Consider the following 15,617-nt stretch of genomic DNA (forward strand, 5'->3'; position numbering starts at 1 on the left):
GAGGTGCATAAACCATGAAAACACAAATGCAGTAGTACTCAACTAAGTATGCAAATACTTCCACACAATACCAAATATATACACAAAGACATCCCAATGGTAGTCGATGACACAATGTTCATGTCCCATCTTGCCAGGTGAGAGTTCTATTGTAAAACGATGCAGTTCAGTTAGATTAAACACAAGAAAGGTACATTCACACACTATAAGTATTAAGATTTCCTTACTATTTGCATACATATTTTCCAATAAATCGAAAAGTATGCAATATTCTGATTACACACTGACAATTACAAATTGTGAAAAACAAACCTTAAAATCAATTGGCCTAAACATGACCAGGAACATGGTTTAGACTTTGAGTCATATATATTCACATGAACGTAGTATTCTAATCATATGTAAAGCAACATAGATTTTCTTTAAAAAGTGAATTCTTGAAGAGATTTAAAAAGAAGAATAAATACAATCATTCTGCTCCTTCTTTAAGAATCAATTTTATTTACATACTGATGGACGGACTTAAAAATAATAAGATCATTTCAAACTGTCAGCTGATTGAATCAGGAGTGCAATTTATGTTTCTTTGCCAATCTTGTCTTGCTTACCAAGGCTCTGCAGATGCTAAATGCCCTCTAATACTAGATCTCAAGTAATCATTGATCATCTTTGAGCCTTGAACTGTGAACAATGCCAGAGAATTGAATAAACATCATCACCTCAAGCTCAATGACAGGGCAAAGTTGCACACTGTCATTGAGCAATGGATGACGGAGTTCCCATTACTTGCCCCTAGTCCAAAAATGCCTGAGATAAAGTGTGAAAGGCATCCTGTCTACCAGCCCAGACTGCAAGGGGTTGCAATGTGATGGGACCAATGCGTGCCTGTGAGAGACATAGTTGGATAAGTCCATTGATCAGAAGTCACACAACACCAGTTAACAGACCAACGTGTTTATTTGAAAACACAAGCTTTTGGATTTCAAATAAACCTGTTGGTCCATAACATGGTGTCATATGACTTCTGACCTTGTCCACCCCAGTACAACACTGGCATCTCCACATCACGTCAACCCAATGAGCACCCAATTTGACAGGAGAGTGAATAATTCATTCCCAAATAAATGAAAACATCCTATTTCATTCACTTCAGCTGTTTACATTGTAACAGGTTACAGGGTGAATGAGTTGACAAAGAGATTTGTTCTCACCTTCAGTGCAGTACCGCCCCATATACCTCGTGTTAGTACAGTCACAGGTAATCTCCCCTTCTATCCATGTGCATACTCCACCGTTTTCACAAGGATTCTCAGTGCAAATCCCTTCCTTGTCCACTCTCACCGAGTGGCTTCCAAGCAGCACTGGCGCAGAGTCACCATACTTCAAGTCTTCAATAAATCCTTTGAAGGGGGGTTCGCGTTGCACCAGGACAGAAGTCAAGGCGGTCTCTCGGATGTCCTGGGGAATCCCGCCCACGAACAGGTCGCTGGCCACCTTCATGTACTGCCGCTGGGGCTTGACCTCTGCTGACCGGGTGTCCCCGTCGAGGACCAGCACGGTCCTGAGGAAGTTGCGGCTGACCATGACGAAGTGCCACTTGTCATCATTCACCCTCCTGTCCATCTCCACCGAGGCTTCGTAGCAATCGATGCTGAACTTCAGCCGGACCCGGCCACCGGCGATGGTCAGCTGCAGGAAATCGCAGAAGCCGCCGTCGTCCAGGTACAGCAGCAGCGCTTCGGGCAGATTGGTCTTAAACTGGAAACTCAGGTCGCTCCGGCTGCCCGCTTCCCAACGCGAGAAGCGGCTCCACAAACCCGGGCTCCCCGTGAACTCCAGCCCCATGCAGAGCCCAGCCAAGGGACCCAGGAGCAGCGCCAAGCAGAAAGTATCCGTGGTTAACATTGTGTTGACAGAATCACAGATATAAACACACACACAGCCAGGGGAGGTATAAAACAAACAGACTGAACAAAAACGGTCACTCCGCCCGCAATGTTAACTCTGACTTCTCTCCACAGAGCTTTTCCAGCAATTTCTGGGTGTTGTTTTTTTTTCCCCCCTGTTTCTGTTTTCCAGCAGTTCTTTACAAATCCCCTGTTCAGAGCAAGACGTAGATTAAATCCACGCTGATAAAAGTCAGAGAGGTCATCAGCTGAGTTAGATCAAAGCAATCCCTCAAATACTGGCGGACACCCAGCTTTAGAAGGTTGTCCACATCACAACGGCACAGGTAGCGGGTAAATGAGAAAGATGCACAGTGAAGTTTTCAGTTCTGGTGTTTATGTGTGTGTGTGTGGAAAACAAATCCGAGCTCCAGACGGTCAAAGTTTCCGTCAGCTCTCCTGAATCATTCACCAGCCAACTTCCATCCAGAGGGCAAAAGAACAGAGACGGTATTCCTTCCTCTCTGTGGACGGAAACGTGCAGATCGATCCTCACTGCCACTTGTTGGATGCGATTAGCGAAACCCAGAGGCACCACATGATGGTTTCGTATCTGCTCCAGCCATGGAGAAGCCGAATTGCCCCTGACAACCTGCAAATGAAATTAAAAATGTGATTAAAAACGTGCATTTTTTTTGCAAACAAAAACAGAAATTGCTGCAAAAGCTCGGCGGGTCTATGATGCTGCCAGAGCTACTCAACTTTTGCAGCAATTTCTGTTTCTGTTTCTGATTTCCAACATTCGCAGTTCTTTCAGATTTTATTATACATTTGTTTTTGTTTCTGATTTCCGTCATCCGCAGTTCTTTTATTGTGCATTTCTTTGTTTATCACCGATCAAATATTTTAGAGACACCGTCCTAAATAAACAGCAATTTTAAGCTAGATTTTTCAATCGCCCTGTTGAGACACGTTTTAGATGGGTGGGAGTCGAACGGGAGTTTCCTGGGCTTGCCACAAGTACACAACAGCAATGCTACCAAATGGTAGCAAATTCATCGCACTGTGAACTCACCAGTGATTTGTGTAAGTGAACAAAATCTGTCTGAACTCTCAACACCCCAAAATATAATTCACTCACACTACTGCTGATGTGAAAGTTTCAGCATCCAGCTAGTCAATCTTCTAGAGGGGAAATATACTTGCTCCCCCAAAACATTAAGAGAAATCTCAGATCCAGGTCTCTGAATTAACGCAGAGAGTGAAAATTTGATCAGACATTTGTTAAAACACCTCAATCCTGCAGTAATTCAACCCCTGGCTCCCCAAAATCCTGCCACCATCTACAAGGCGCAAGTCAGGAGTGTGATGGAATACTCCCCACTTGCCAGGATGAGTGCAGCTCCAACAACAATCAAGAAGTTTGACACCATCCAGGTCAAAGCAGATCTCTTCGCCAATAATGCTCAATAGCAGCAGTGTATACCATCTACAAGATGCTCTGCAGAAATTCACTAAGGCTCCTTAGGCAGCACCGTCCAAACACAACCACTACCATCAAGAAGGACAGCAGATACATTGGGAAACCACCATCTGCAAATTCCCCTCCAAGTCATTCAACATCCTGACTTGGAAATATATTATCATTCCTTCACTGTCGCTGGGTCAAAATCCTTGGATTCCCTCCCTAAGGGCATTGCGGGTCAACCTACAACACATGGACTGCAGCAGTTCAAGAAGGCAGCTCACCACCACCTTCTCTTAACTGGAAAAAGTTTTTATTTTATGTTGCGTTCTGTGATGTAGTAAGACAACAGCAGCAGTGGACTTTTCAGTTTCAGCATCAACATTTGGTTCTTTCGACAATTATCTTAATTCTGCACCCGCTGTTTGCCCATTTCTTGCAAGTGGAAACTTGCTTCTTCTTATGGACACCTTCGAGGCACTTCATGACTTTGAACACCTCAATTAAATCTTTCTTCAACTTTTCCTGCTTTAAAAGAGAACAATCTCAGCTGTTCTAACCTCTCCACATAGTTGAACATCTTTGGCATCTTCCCCTGAATCGTCTTTGCATCCACTCTAATGCAGGCAAAGACAAAACATCCCAAGCCACTTTACAGCAATATAATCAGACAAAGATCAACAATGATCTAAACAAAGGGTTATGATTTTTTGATTTGATTAGATTTATTATTGTCACATGTACCTAGGTACAGTGAAATTTCTTTGTTTTGCATGCAGTACAGGCAGATAATACAGGGATTTCTGCTTTAACACGTGTCTTGTTAACCCGAATTGGCTCTAATGCAATTAATGAATAGCGGACGCAGTTTGGATAACGCGAACTTTCTCCTGTACAGTATAGCAATTTTTTATAACGTGATTTTCTACAGCGCGAGGTCACACAAGAATGCAACTATCATGTTATAGGAGAAATATCTGTACCATACAAAGTGCATTAGGGTAATAGGACAGAGCAAAGAATACAACGTTATGGCTGCAGAGAAGGTGCACAAAGACCGAGATCAACATTTAAATTTAAAATTTGAGAGGTCCATTCAGAAGTCTAATAACAGCCAGGAAGCAGCTGTGCTTGAATCTGGTGGTACATGTGTTTAAGCTTTTGCATCTTCTGCCTAACAGTCTTGAAAGAGGAAGAGAATTGAGTTTCCTCCTTTGTTAATCCACTCATAGCTAGTCACTGGCTCGGCTGGCATTTTTACCTTCTCCCTACTTGCCTGTAAGAAGGTAGTGGTGAATCAAATTTCAATCGCTGCAGTCCTTATGGTGAACAAACAGTCCAGGCTGGTGGTGGTTGGAACAGTTGGGGAGGCGGGGGGAGCCGGGGGGGGGGGGGGGGGGGGTGGGTGGTGGAGGTTGCTGTTGTTCAGGATTTTTACGCAGTGACAAGGGAAAAAAGTATATTTCAAAGTCACAAACATATGTGACTTAGAGATCTTGCAGGTGATGCTCCCATTTGTTGACTACCCTCATTTTTCTGGATGGAAAGTGTCATGGATTTGGAAGATGCTGTCAAAGAAGCCTTGGAGTAAGATTGGGATCTGACTCTGGAACTGCTAGATAATTTTTCACAATAACAAAATAGTCTGATGGCAGAATAGCCTCATCCCATTTTAAAAACCCAATTTTAGAAGGCTTAATTACAGAACATTCTGCTGTATTGATGACTTGGACTCAAGGGCAAAATTTCTAACTGTGCAGATCATATTAAACTCAAATATAGGCAGCAGTGAGAAGCAGAGTAACAGATTTCAAAAGGACAGAGAATCAGAAAATACAAAAATACTCAGCAGGTCAGACTGCACCTGTAGAGAGAGAAAATGGAGTCAATCTTCCAGGTCAATGTCTTTCCTTTAGAACTCCTGAAACAAAAATGTTATCGACCTGAAGCATTTAACTCTGGCTTTTCTCTCTCCACCAATGTTGCTTGACCTGATGAGTATTTTCTGCTTTTATTTTGGATTTCCAACATCTGCAGTATTTCACTGTTGACATCGGGAGAGCACAGATAGACTGGCAAAGAAATGGCAGGTGAAATTCAATGTGGAAAGGGGAGAAATTGAAAATAAATGGTATCATTTTCAAATGACACAGGGACAAGGAGACCTAGTGTTGAAAGTTCACAAGTATTTGAATAACAAAATTTATTAGAGAGAAGAAACAAAGATATGTTAGAATTTTATGGAATTTTGTTAGCACTGAGGTGAAGTATGGTGCCAAGACTTAGAAAGGTTGTCAAGGTCTTGAAAATTAAGGTACAAAGGAAATTCTAAAGAATGAAACAACATGTTGAGTAAGAGAGACTGTGATTTGGTCCTCAGAACAAAGAAAGTTAGTACATATGTTCGAAATGCTGAAGTTCTGGTAGAGTGAATAGGAAAAGCTGTTTCCACTGACAGAAATATAAGTAGCCTAAGATTCAGATTTAAGGAAATTGACAAAAATAAACAATAAGAAGCGATAAGAAGAATACTTTTCATGAACTTACAAAGTTGTGATGATTTGAAATAGGCTGCTTTGAAGGATAGTGGAAGCAGGCTTAATAATAACTCACAAAAAGGAATTGGATAAATATATGAAGAGGGGAGAAAACAGTTGCAGTGTTTTGGGGAAACAGCAGGGTAACAGGACTAATTGAATAGCTGTTTCAAAGAGCACAGGATTGATGGGCTCCTTCTGTGCTGTATCATTTAATGCTGTAACTTTTAGTTCCAAATATGTCGGGGCCAATATTACCCAATGTAGAGTTAGTGAGTCATACAGCATAGAAACAGACCCTTCAGCCCAACCAATCCACAGTGACTATGTTCCCAAACTAAACTAGTCCCCGCTGCCTGTGCTTGGCCCATATCCCTCCAAACCTCTCCTTTCTTTTCAATGCTGTAACTGTACCTGCACCTACTATTTCCTCTGGCAGATCATTCCACTCACGCACCACTCTGTGTAAAAAAAAATTCATATCCTTCACGTCACCTCATGTCCTTTTCAAATCTTTCTCCTTTCATCTTAAAAATATGCCCTTGAGTTTTGAACTCTCCTGTACTAAGGAAAAGACCCTTGTCATTCACCTTAACTATGCCCATCATGGTTTTATGAAAGGTTTTTAAGATTCACACAATTGCTACCCTTCTCTAAAGAAAATAAAAAGATTAAATTATTTCTAATTAAGAGTTGAATTCCAAATTCCTTAACCTGACTTTTTGTAAGACCTGAACATAAGACCATAAAAAAATAGCAACATGAGGCGGCTGTTTGGCCCTTCAACATTGCGAGGAATGTTGGATCACACATGTGGAACATCCACTTTCCTGCCCTTTTCCCGTAACCCTTGATTCCCCGACTGATCAAGAATCTATCTCAGCCTTAAATACACACAAGGATTCTGCCCCCACAATTCTCCGTGGCAAGGAATTTCAAAGACTCAGAAACCTCTGAGAGAAGAGATTCCTCCTCATCTCAGTCTTAAATTGACACCCAATTTTTCTGAGATTATGTCCTATACTCCTAGACTCTCTCATGAGGGGAAACATCCTCTCAACATTCATACAGAATTATGCACATGTAATATTTTATGTTAAAATGCTTTATTTTTCAGATTTCCAGCATTTGTTTTTTGACTTTCATCTCTTTCACACCTCTCCACGTCATTCCATTTTACTGTAAATTCTGTGTTGTAATAACCTTGTATTCAAAGATGAACAACCAGGGAAGTAATCGACAGACTTCATAATTTATGACTATATAAGACAATCACACTCGTAAGCCTCTAGAGAATATTAAGTACATAATTTCCATTCACTCAGCCCCAGACAGAGACTGACCAACTGCACAATCAATACTTCCTTCTTTCAAAAAAGAGAGCTGGGCAAAGCATGAACTCCAGTTTAAACATTACCTTTCAATTCCAATCAAATGTAAAAATCACATCTAATTTAAAAGTTACCAGTAGCTTTATTACATATTCAAGATTTCCCAGTTTCATTAGTCATTTGCTTCAGAAATTACCTGCTTATTTTTCTAAGGGAAGGCAGTCATCAATTATTAAAATTGTCCATTTATTGCTAGCCACATGAATGGTTATTGGATGCATTTCAGGTTTGAGAGAAACAATAAAAAAAATTAGTTGGAAGTGCAGAGAGTGTAAGCTCAGAACCTGGCCAATTAGTTCAATAGGTCTAATCTGCGCTTACGCTCCACAGAAGTCTCTTCTAGCTACAACTACAGCTAACCCGAACGAGAAAAGTAGCCATGAATTCCTTTTCTTCTGTCTAGCTTCCTTAGAAATGCAATCAGTGCCTCCATTCACTGTCATATAGAACGCAATAAATTGGTTTTAAATACAAATATTACAAAGAACATGGTGAGATATCTACTACTTTGAAAGCCTTCCCCACTTCCACAAATTAAGTGACTAATCTTGCATTTTATTTAATTATAGAAGTCAATTTAATTTTAACAGCGACATTTCTCCGCAGCTATGGAGAAAATCTACATAATGTTACAAAATGATAAATAAAGCTTTTTTAAAAAACCTAGCTTTTGCTGCACAGAATAAAAAGCCGGGGAACTCCCTAATTTATGTGGCGCAGCTGCTCACACTGGATTACACCTATGAGTGAGAAAATATCTGTAATTAACAACAAAAAATGGTATCTTCAGAATTCACAAAAAACCTCAAGATCCAAAATACTTCAGGAATAAAGATTTGGGATGTATTTGTTTCCTCAGCACACCAATGCTATTTTTCCTTCTCAAATTCATAACAGCTATCCCACCAACAGCAGAACAATCTGTAACACTTGTCTGTGTAGAACAGCAAAGGATTCACAGGTCACAAGCAGAAACCTATCCAAAGATAAAATACCGGTGGGTTATGGGCACATGGTATGTTTGACCAAACCTGCTGTGCATGGGATCAAATGCAATGCCGATTTTACACTCCATATTCAGCCCGCTGATTTCAATAGAGATTGAACTTAAGCAGGGTGTAAAGCCAACATTTCACCAAACTCCCCATCAGTTTTCAGGTAGGCTTCATAATTCAAATTGCAGTATGAAGAGAGCAGAAAATTCTTCCAATCTCCTCAAACTGAAATCACACATTCTGATGGATTTGTCCAATTTATTGCAATCTGAATGTAATCAGATTTGAACATGGAAGTAAATAGCACTATCAATGCTGAAAAACTGTACATGTGTTATATGAGTGGACAAGGTTTCAGCCTGGACAGTCACAAGTGTGGTCACACTGAGAGGAAACTGTGGAACTGTGGGGACTGTGCGAAGAGATTCAATTCCCCATCCCAGCTGGAACAGCATCAGCATAGTCACAAAGACGAGAAGCACATGGAAATGTATGGATGGTGAGAAGGGATTCAATTACCCGTGTGAGTTGGAAATTCATCGGTGTAATCACAATGGAGAGAAATTGTTCACCTGCTCCCAATGTGAGAAGGTATTAGCTCACTTAAGCAGTCTGCTGATCCTCCAGTGTGATCTTGCTGGTGTAAGACCGAGTTCACACTGGAGGGAGAAGACTCAAATATTCAAACTGTAGGAAATGCTACAGGTACACGAATAGGAAAGTTTACAGCGATATAGGCCAAACGCAGGCAAATAGAACTAGTTTAGTTTCAGTAACCTGGTCAGCATGAATGAGTTGGACAAAAAGGTCTGTTTCCGTGCTGTATGATTCTATGATTCCTGGTTAACGTTCCTCCAATACCATCCAAATCAGATCATTTTCAATGACCAGGGGCATAGATTTATAGGGTAAGATAAGGGGCTGGAAATTTAGAGGGGACGTGAAGAAAGATTTTTCACCTAGAAGGTGGTGAAAATCTGGAACTCACTGCCTGAAAGGGTGGTAGAGACAGAACCCCTCATAACGTTTAGGAAGTATTTAGATATCACTTGCAATACCAAGCCATACAAGGTTTTGTTTTATTCACCATGGGACACAGACATTGCTGGCTGGCCAGCATTTATTGCCCATCCCTATTTGCCCTTCAGAAAGTGGTGGTGAGCTGCCTTCTTAAACCACATTCCATATTCTGTAGGTTGACCAGCAATGCCTGTGGGTGGATTCCAGGATTTTAACCCAACGACAATGAAGGAATGGTGATATATTTCCAGGTCAGGAAGGTGAGTGATTAGAGGGGAACTTGCAAATGGCGGAGTTCCCATGTATCTGCTGCCCTTGTCCTTCCAGAGGGAAGTGGTCATGGGTTTGGAAGGTGTTGTCTAACGTTCTTTGGTGAATTTCTACAGTGCATTTTGTAGATTCTGCTGCTCATGGACATTATTGGAGAAGGGAATGGCTGCTTCTGGTGCCAATCAAGCGGGCTGCTTTGTCCTGGATGGCATCAAACTTCTTGAGTGTTGTTGGAGCTCCACCCATCCAGGCAACTGGGGAGTATTCCATCACCCTCCAGACTTTCCTTTGTAGATGGTGGACAGGCTTTGGGCAGTCAGGAGGTGAGTTAAACACAATAGTATTTCTAGCCTCTGACCTGTTCTTATAGCCACTGTGTTTATGTGGTGAGTCCAGTTGACTTTCTGATCAGTGGTAGTGAGGGATTCAGTGATGGTGACATCATTGAGTGCCAAGGGGTGGTGGTTAGATCGCCTCTTATCAGCAATGGTCGTGGTGTGGCATTTGTGTGGCAAAAATATAACTTGTTACTTATCAGCTGAAGCCTGGATATTGTCCAGATCTAATTGTACTTGAAAATGGACTGCTTCAGTATCTGAGGAGTCATGAATGGTCCTGAACATTGTGCAATCATTAGCGAACATCCTCACTTCTGACCTTATGATGGAGGGAAAGTCATTGATGAAGCAATTGAAAATGGTTGGGCCTAGGGCACTACCCTGAGGAACTCCTGCAGAGATGTCCTGGATCTGAGATGACTGACCTCCAACAACCATAACCATCTTCCTATGCGCCAAGTATGACTCCAACCAGTGGAGAGTTTGTCCCCTGATAACCACTGCTACCAGTTTTGCTAGGGCCTCTTGATGCCACATTTGGTCAAATACAGTCTTGAGGTCAAGAGCTGAGACAGTCACCACACCTTAAAGGCCAAGTGCTGGAAAATTGGATTAGAATAGTTAGATTATTGTTGATTGATGCTGACTCAATGAGTCTTTTTCCATGCTGTAGATGTCCATGACTGTAAATCCCCATCTGTCTCAGAGATGTTTTTGGCCCAGTGCCAACTGACTCTCTCACTTGGCAGTCTGGCTGAAGGATCTGCAAGGTTCTAGCAAGACAAACTCTCCTAAGGTTGGGAGGAAGGAGACAACTTATCCAAACCAACAGTCAGGCATGGATGAAAGTGGATGAGGAAGTCAGAGATAGGAGTGCAATTCCGGTCTATCACAACCCCTCAACTGGAAACAGAGACAAAATTGAGCATCCCGTCAGTGAGCAGTACTTTGAGGACCATGAGACAGGCATGGCCATCAGCTCTGATGGAGCAAAGGGCGTGTTCAGGAGGCTGCAGTTGACTACAGTGATCTGCCATAATGTCTGGAACCTCCTGATATATCAGTGCTCAGACATGTCAAGATGGCTGATTCTCCATTTGTAAGACATTGAGGAGCTGAATAGTCATTTGCTTGTTTCCTTCAATTCTGTTCCAGGGGACAGCTGGAAAAGGGCAAGATCAGATTTGGATTCGGACCTGACATAAAATTTCAGAGTCATTCCATCATCATGCACCCAAACCTGTCTCCACTGGACTTGGAAAACTCTGCCCATCGTGTGTGAAGTACTTAAAAACCATAACTTGCAATTTTGGTTTTCAGAAGTATTTGCATCCAATTAAGCAAACATACATTAAAAAATGGTACTACATTTTCTTTTAGAGAGTGTAACTATCTCCAGCGAAGCTTTTGAATTGCAAAATGTTTTCCTGGCAGCAGGAGACTCTTCCCAAAAGCTTTGCAATCAATTTTTTTTTTAATGGAGTGCTATTATTATGGAACCAAATTACGGTAGGCAACATCTCACAAATGTAAAGAAGCCAAATAATCTGTTTTACTGGTTTGGCCGTGGGTAGAATGTTAATTCAGAATACTGGGAAAAATCTTCCCACTCTTTTTTGAACAGTACCTTCGAGATCTTCAACATCTAAGAGCATTGGAGTAAGTTCTGCCTCTCATCTTAAGGACGGTGCTTCTAAAAATGGCAAAGCTCCACTGTCGTGTGGTGGTGTGTTAGCCAAGATTATATGTTATGTAAGCACAGTGTAAACCCTTATGAGACAAAATACCATTAATCAAGCTAACCTAACCTTACTTTTACGATTTGTATCACTGTTGTAAAACAAAACTGCTCAATAATTCCACAGTGTCATTTCTACAGCAACTAATTCCAATTTCCAGCAATTTCATATATATATATGTTTCTCGCACAGTTAGCTTCCAGCGATAACATACCAGACAAAAAGTTCTTGAAAATCCTTATGGATTTACGACTGCAAATGCTCCACTCACATACTAAAGACCAGGAAGAGCAAATCAAGCAACCGCAGCCATAACCAACAACGGCAAGTCCATTATTACGGACAAGAGACTGTGGTCAGCAATGTACGTTTCTTCATATATGCCATCTCTTGCAGTAGAAGTGCCATTTAAACAAACTAAATGAGCTTTTTTTTAAAATGGGCAGTCACAACTAGTACTTGATGAACCTGATAAATCTGAACAACTCGTGATATGTTGGTCTTTTATGGTTCTTTTTTCATATTTAAATAGTCAACTGCTATTAGCTTTTTGGATGTGGGTGGGATACAGTGGGAAGGCAACTTGTTTATTGCAGAAGTCACTGAGCTGGAGGTGGGGGGAGGGGTTTGAGTTGTGCATACCTAATTCAAATAGTGCAATTACTGAAGCAGTCTAAGTTAATTTATGCATCTATTGATCTGTTACTGTTTCTAATGCAGCTGCCTCATGCTATCAGATTCATTTAACAATTCCAAGTTCATTTTTGTTCTCCCTTTCCTCCTCAGCTGTCATTATACAGACAAAGTCATATGGCCCCAAAGTGGACCACTGCACCAACACAGATTCCCTGGAAAGTTAATGGATGCATTAACTGTCGCCCACAATGCTGGAAACTTTATCTCAAATTATCTCCGGGGTGGAGTGGGAGTGCCAATCACCGCTAAACATTCCACAGGCCAGATCCTGCACTTGTTCTTCTGGGTAGCTCTGATACACACTGGAGCAGGTCACCTGCCATTTCAGTTGAAACAAGTATATGGGCCTAAAAGACCAGAGGCTCTCAGACCTCCGTCAAAAATGGATGAAATTTAAAATATTCAAAATTTTCAATAATTAAAAATGGTGATTTGACTGAAGTAACACAATCTGCAGTTCGTAAACAATAATTTGCATTTATTTAGCATCTTTAGTGCAGGAAAATATCCCAGTGATCTTCATAAGTGGGTTATCAAACACAACTTAAGATCTCAAGATTGTATGAGTGGACCACACAGCTTGTCTAGCCTGCTCCATCATTTAATACAATCATCGCCTTTTCCACCTCAATTCCACTTTCCCACCTGCTCCCTGTATCCCCTAATTCTCAAAGGTCCAAAATCTGGCAATCTCAGTCTTGAATGTATTATGATGGAGAACCCACAACCCGTCCTTGCTAGGAAGGCTAGTGGAATGCTAGCCTTTAATGCAAGCGGATTTGAGTATGAGTGGTGAAGTTTTTCTTCAATTATATAAGAGCTTGGTTAGACTGCAACTGGAGCATTGTGCACAAGTTTTAACCTCTTAATCTCAAGAAGGAGATTACTGCCAGAGAGTGACAACAATAATGATTCACCAGACTTGTTCCTGGGATGATGGGACTGTCCTATGAAGAGAAATGGACAGACCCGTCTTCTCCAGAGTTTCAAACAATGAAATCTACAAAAGGGTAGATGCAAGTAAGACATTTCCTTTGGTGACCACAATTCAAAATTAAGTCATTTAAGACCAAGAGGAATTTCTTTTTACTCAGAGGTTTGAGAGTCACAGAGTCATACATCATAGAAACAGGCCCTTTGACCCATCATGTCAATGCTGACCAACAAACACCAAACTATACTAATCCCATTTAGTTCCACTTGGTCCATAGCCTATTATGCCCTGGCATTTTAAGTGCTCATCCAGATGTTTCGTAAATGTTGCGAGGGCACCAACATCCATCACCCTCTCAGGAAACATTCCATATTTCCACCACCCTCTGGGTGAAAACATTCTTCCTCAGATCTCCTCTAAACCACTTACCCCTCCACTTAAACCTCTGCCCTCTGGTCTTACACACATCTGCTATGGGGAAAAGATTCTTATGATCCACTCTATGCCTCTCTATGTATCCCTGAATCAGATTCCCCACTCCCCTCAGCTCTTCTGCTCTAAGGAAAACAAATCCATCCTATCCGGTCTCTCTTCATAATGAGACCTTCAGCCCCAGATAACATCCTGGTGAATCTCCTGTGCACCCTCTCAGTGCAATCAGGTCCTTCCATTAGTGTGGTGACCAGAGTGCATACAATATTTCCAGCTGTGACCTAATCAATGTTTTATAAAGTTGTAACAAGACTTCTTTGCTCCTATTAACTACACACCAGTTAATGAAGGCAAGTGTCCCATATGCCTTCTTCATCACCCTGTCTACCTGTGAATGTTTTGAATTCTGTTCTCCAGAGGATGATGGAAGCTCAGTATGTCTACAGTTGAGGCCAATACATTTCTGACTACTATTGGTGTAAGGCGCTTTGGGGTTAGTGTGAGTTAAAGTCATCGAAATGTTTGATCAGCCACAACTGCATTAAACGGTAGAGCAAGATCAATGGGCTGAATCACCTACCCCTGTCCCACCATTCATTTGGGGCATAAAATGTCAAAGATTCAATATCATCTGAAGTAAGAAATTTCTCCTTCTCTCAATTCTAAATGATCACCTCCTTACACAGAGGATGCACCCCATGTTGCAGATTGCACAGCTAGGGAACATCACTCAGTGTCTGCCTAGTTAAGCCTCTTCAGAATCTCGTATATTTGAATAACTTATCACTCTGAACTTTAGACAGCATAGGTCCAATTTGTCCAGCCTCTCATCATAGGTCAACTCAGCCCAAAAGCCAATCAAATGAACCTTTACTCCATCTACATATATCCTTCATTGAAAAGGTTGCCGTATTTTGGTGAATGATACAGGGGAAGTTACTCAGGCTGCCAGTTGCAGGAATCAGCTAACTTAAAGAAAAGACAATCCCGCAGCCAAAATACACCATGGTTAACCAGGCTGAGAGTGGAATTCCTACCCACAGTGGGAGGAAGACCTACCCTCAAAAGCTGGGATCAATCTGAGTGACCAGCAGCTCTACCAGTCTCAGCAGAACCAGAATGGAGTAGTGGGCACTGCTGGGATGGCAGGCAGACCCAGACAGAACATTTCATGGAGCCCAGAACCCAATCCGTCTCTTGGATGGACAAAGTCAGAAGTCACACAACATCATGATGAAGTAGCATCGCTCTGAAAGCTGTTGATTTCAAATAAACCTGTTGGACTATAACCTGGTGCCGTGTGACTCCTGAATTTGTCCACCTCAGTCCAACACTTGCACTTCTATATTAAAGGGATGGAGGGATCAGGCAGCCTGGGGGGAGAAGGCACAGGTTTTAGAGGCAAAGCAGGCAAGATGAAGGGACGGGATGAGGGGAGATGGAGATAATTAACAACTTGGAGGGTGGGGAGGGGATACCCCTATTGTGTAGAGAGCATCCTGCAAATATTCTGTTCCTTTCTTTCCAACATTCCTCAAAAGCATGCTCCCTACTCCCACACAAACACCGACTATTTTAGAAGTCTTTTCCCATCAACCTGCTTAGACACATTATGACAAACCTTTGGAATAGATGGGCTTGAACTCAGGCTTCCTGATACAGAAGTAGGGACACTGTGCCACAAAAGCACCTGTCCTCACCAAACCATTTTATGATGTAGGCAGTGTGAAATAGGGGTCAGTTGACTTGGTAACAAATTTAATTGGCCATTTAGGGGAGGCAATGGCCTACTGTATTATCACTGGACTGTTAATCCAGAGACCCAGATAATGTTCCAGGGACCTGGGTTTGAATCCAGCCATGGCAGATGATAGAATGTGAATTCACTACACATATGAAATTATGGGTCTAATG

The 15,617-nt window shown here is 41.7% G+C and overlaps 1 protein-coding gene across 1 annotated transcript in view; it reads right to left on the minus strand.

The window, feature by feature from the left end:
* Window positions 1-1,905, minus strand: part of nrxn3a (neurexin 3a) — a 1,856,693-nt gene extending 1,854,788 nt beyond the window's left edge. Inside the window, 1 exon segment of the mRNA XM_048600025.1 lies at window positions 1,212-1,905. Within this exon segment, the coding sequence (XP_048455982.1) occupies window positions 1,212-1,905 (694 nt within the window).
* Between the last annotated feature and the right edge of the window lie 13,712 nt (window positions 1,906-15,617).

This window comes from Rhincodon typus, chromosome 8 (assembly GCF_021869965.1).
Source record: "Rhincodon typus isolate 14 chromosome 8, sRhiTyp1.1, whole genome shotgun sequence".
NCBI lineage: Eukaryota > Metazoa > Chordata > Chondrichthyes > Orectolobiformes > Rhincodontidae > Rhincodon > Rhincodon typus.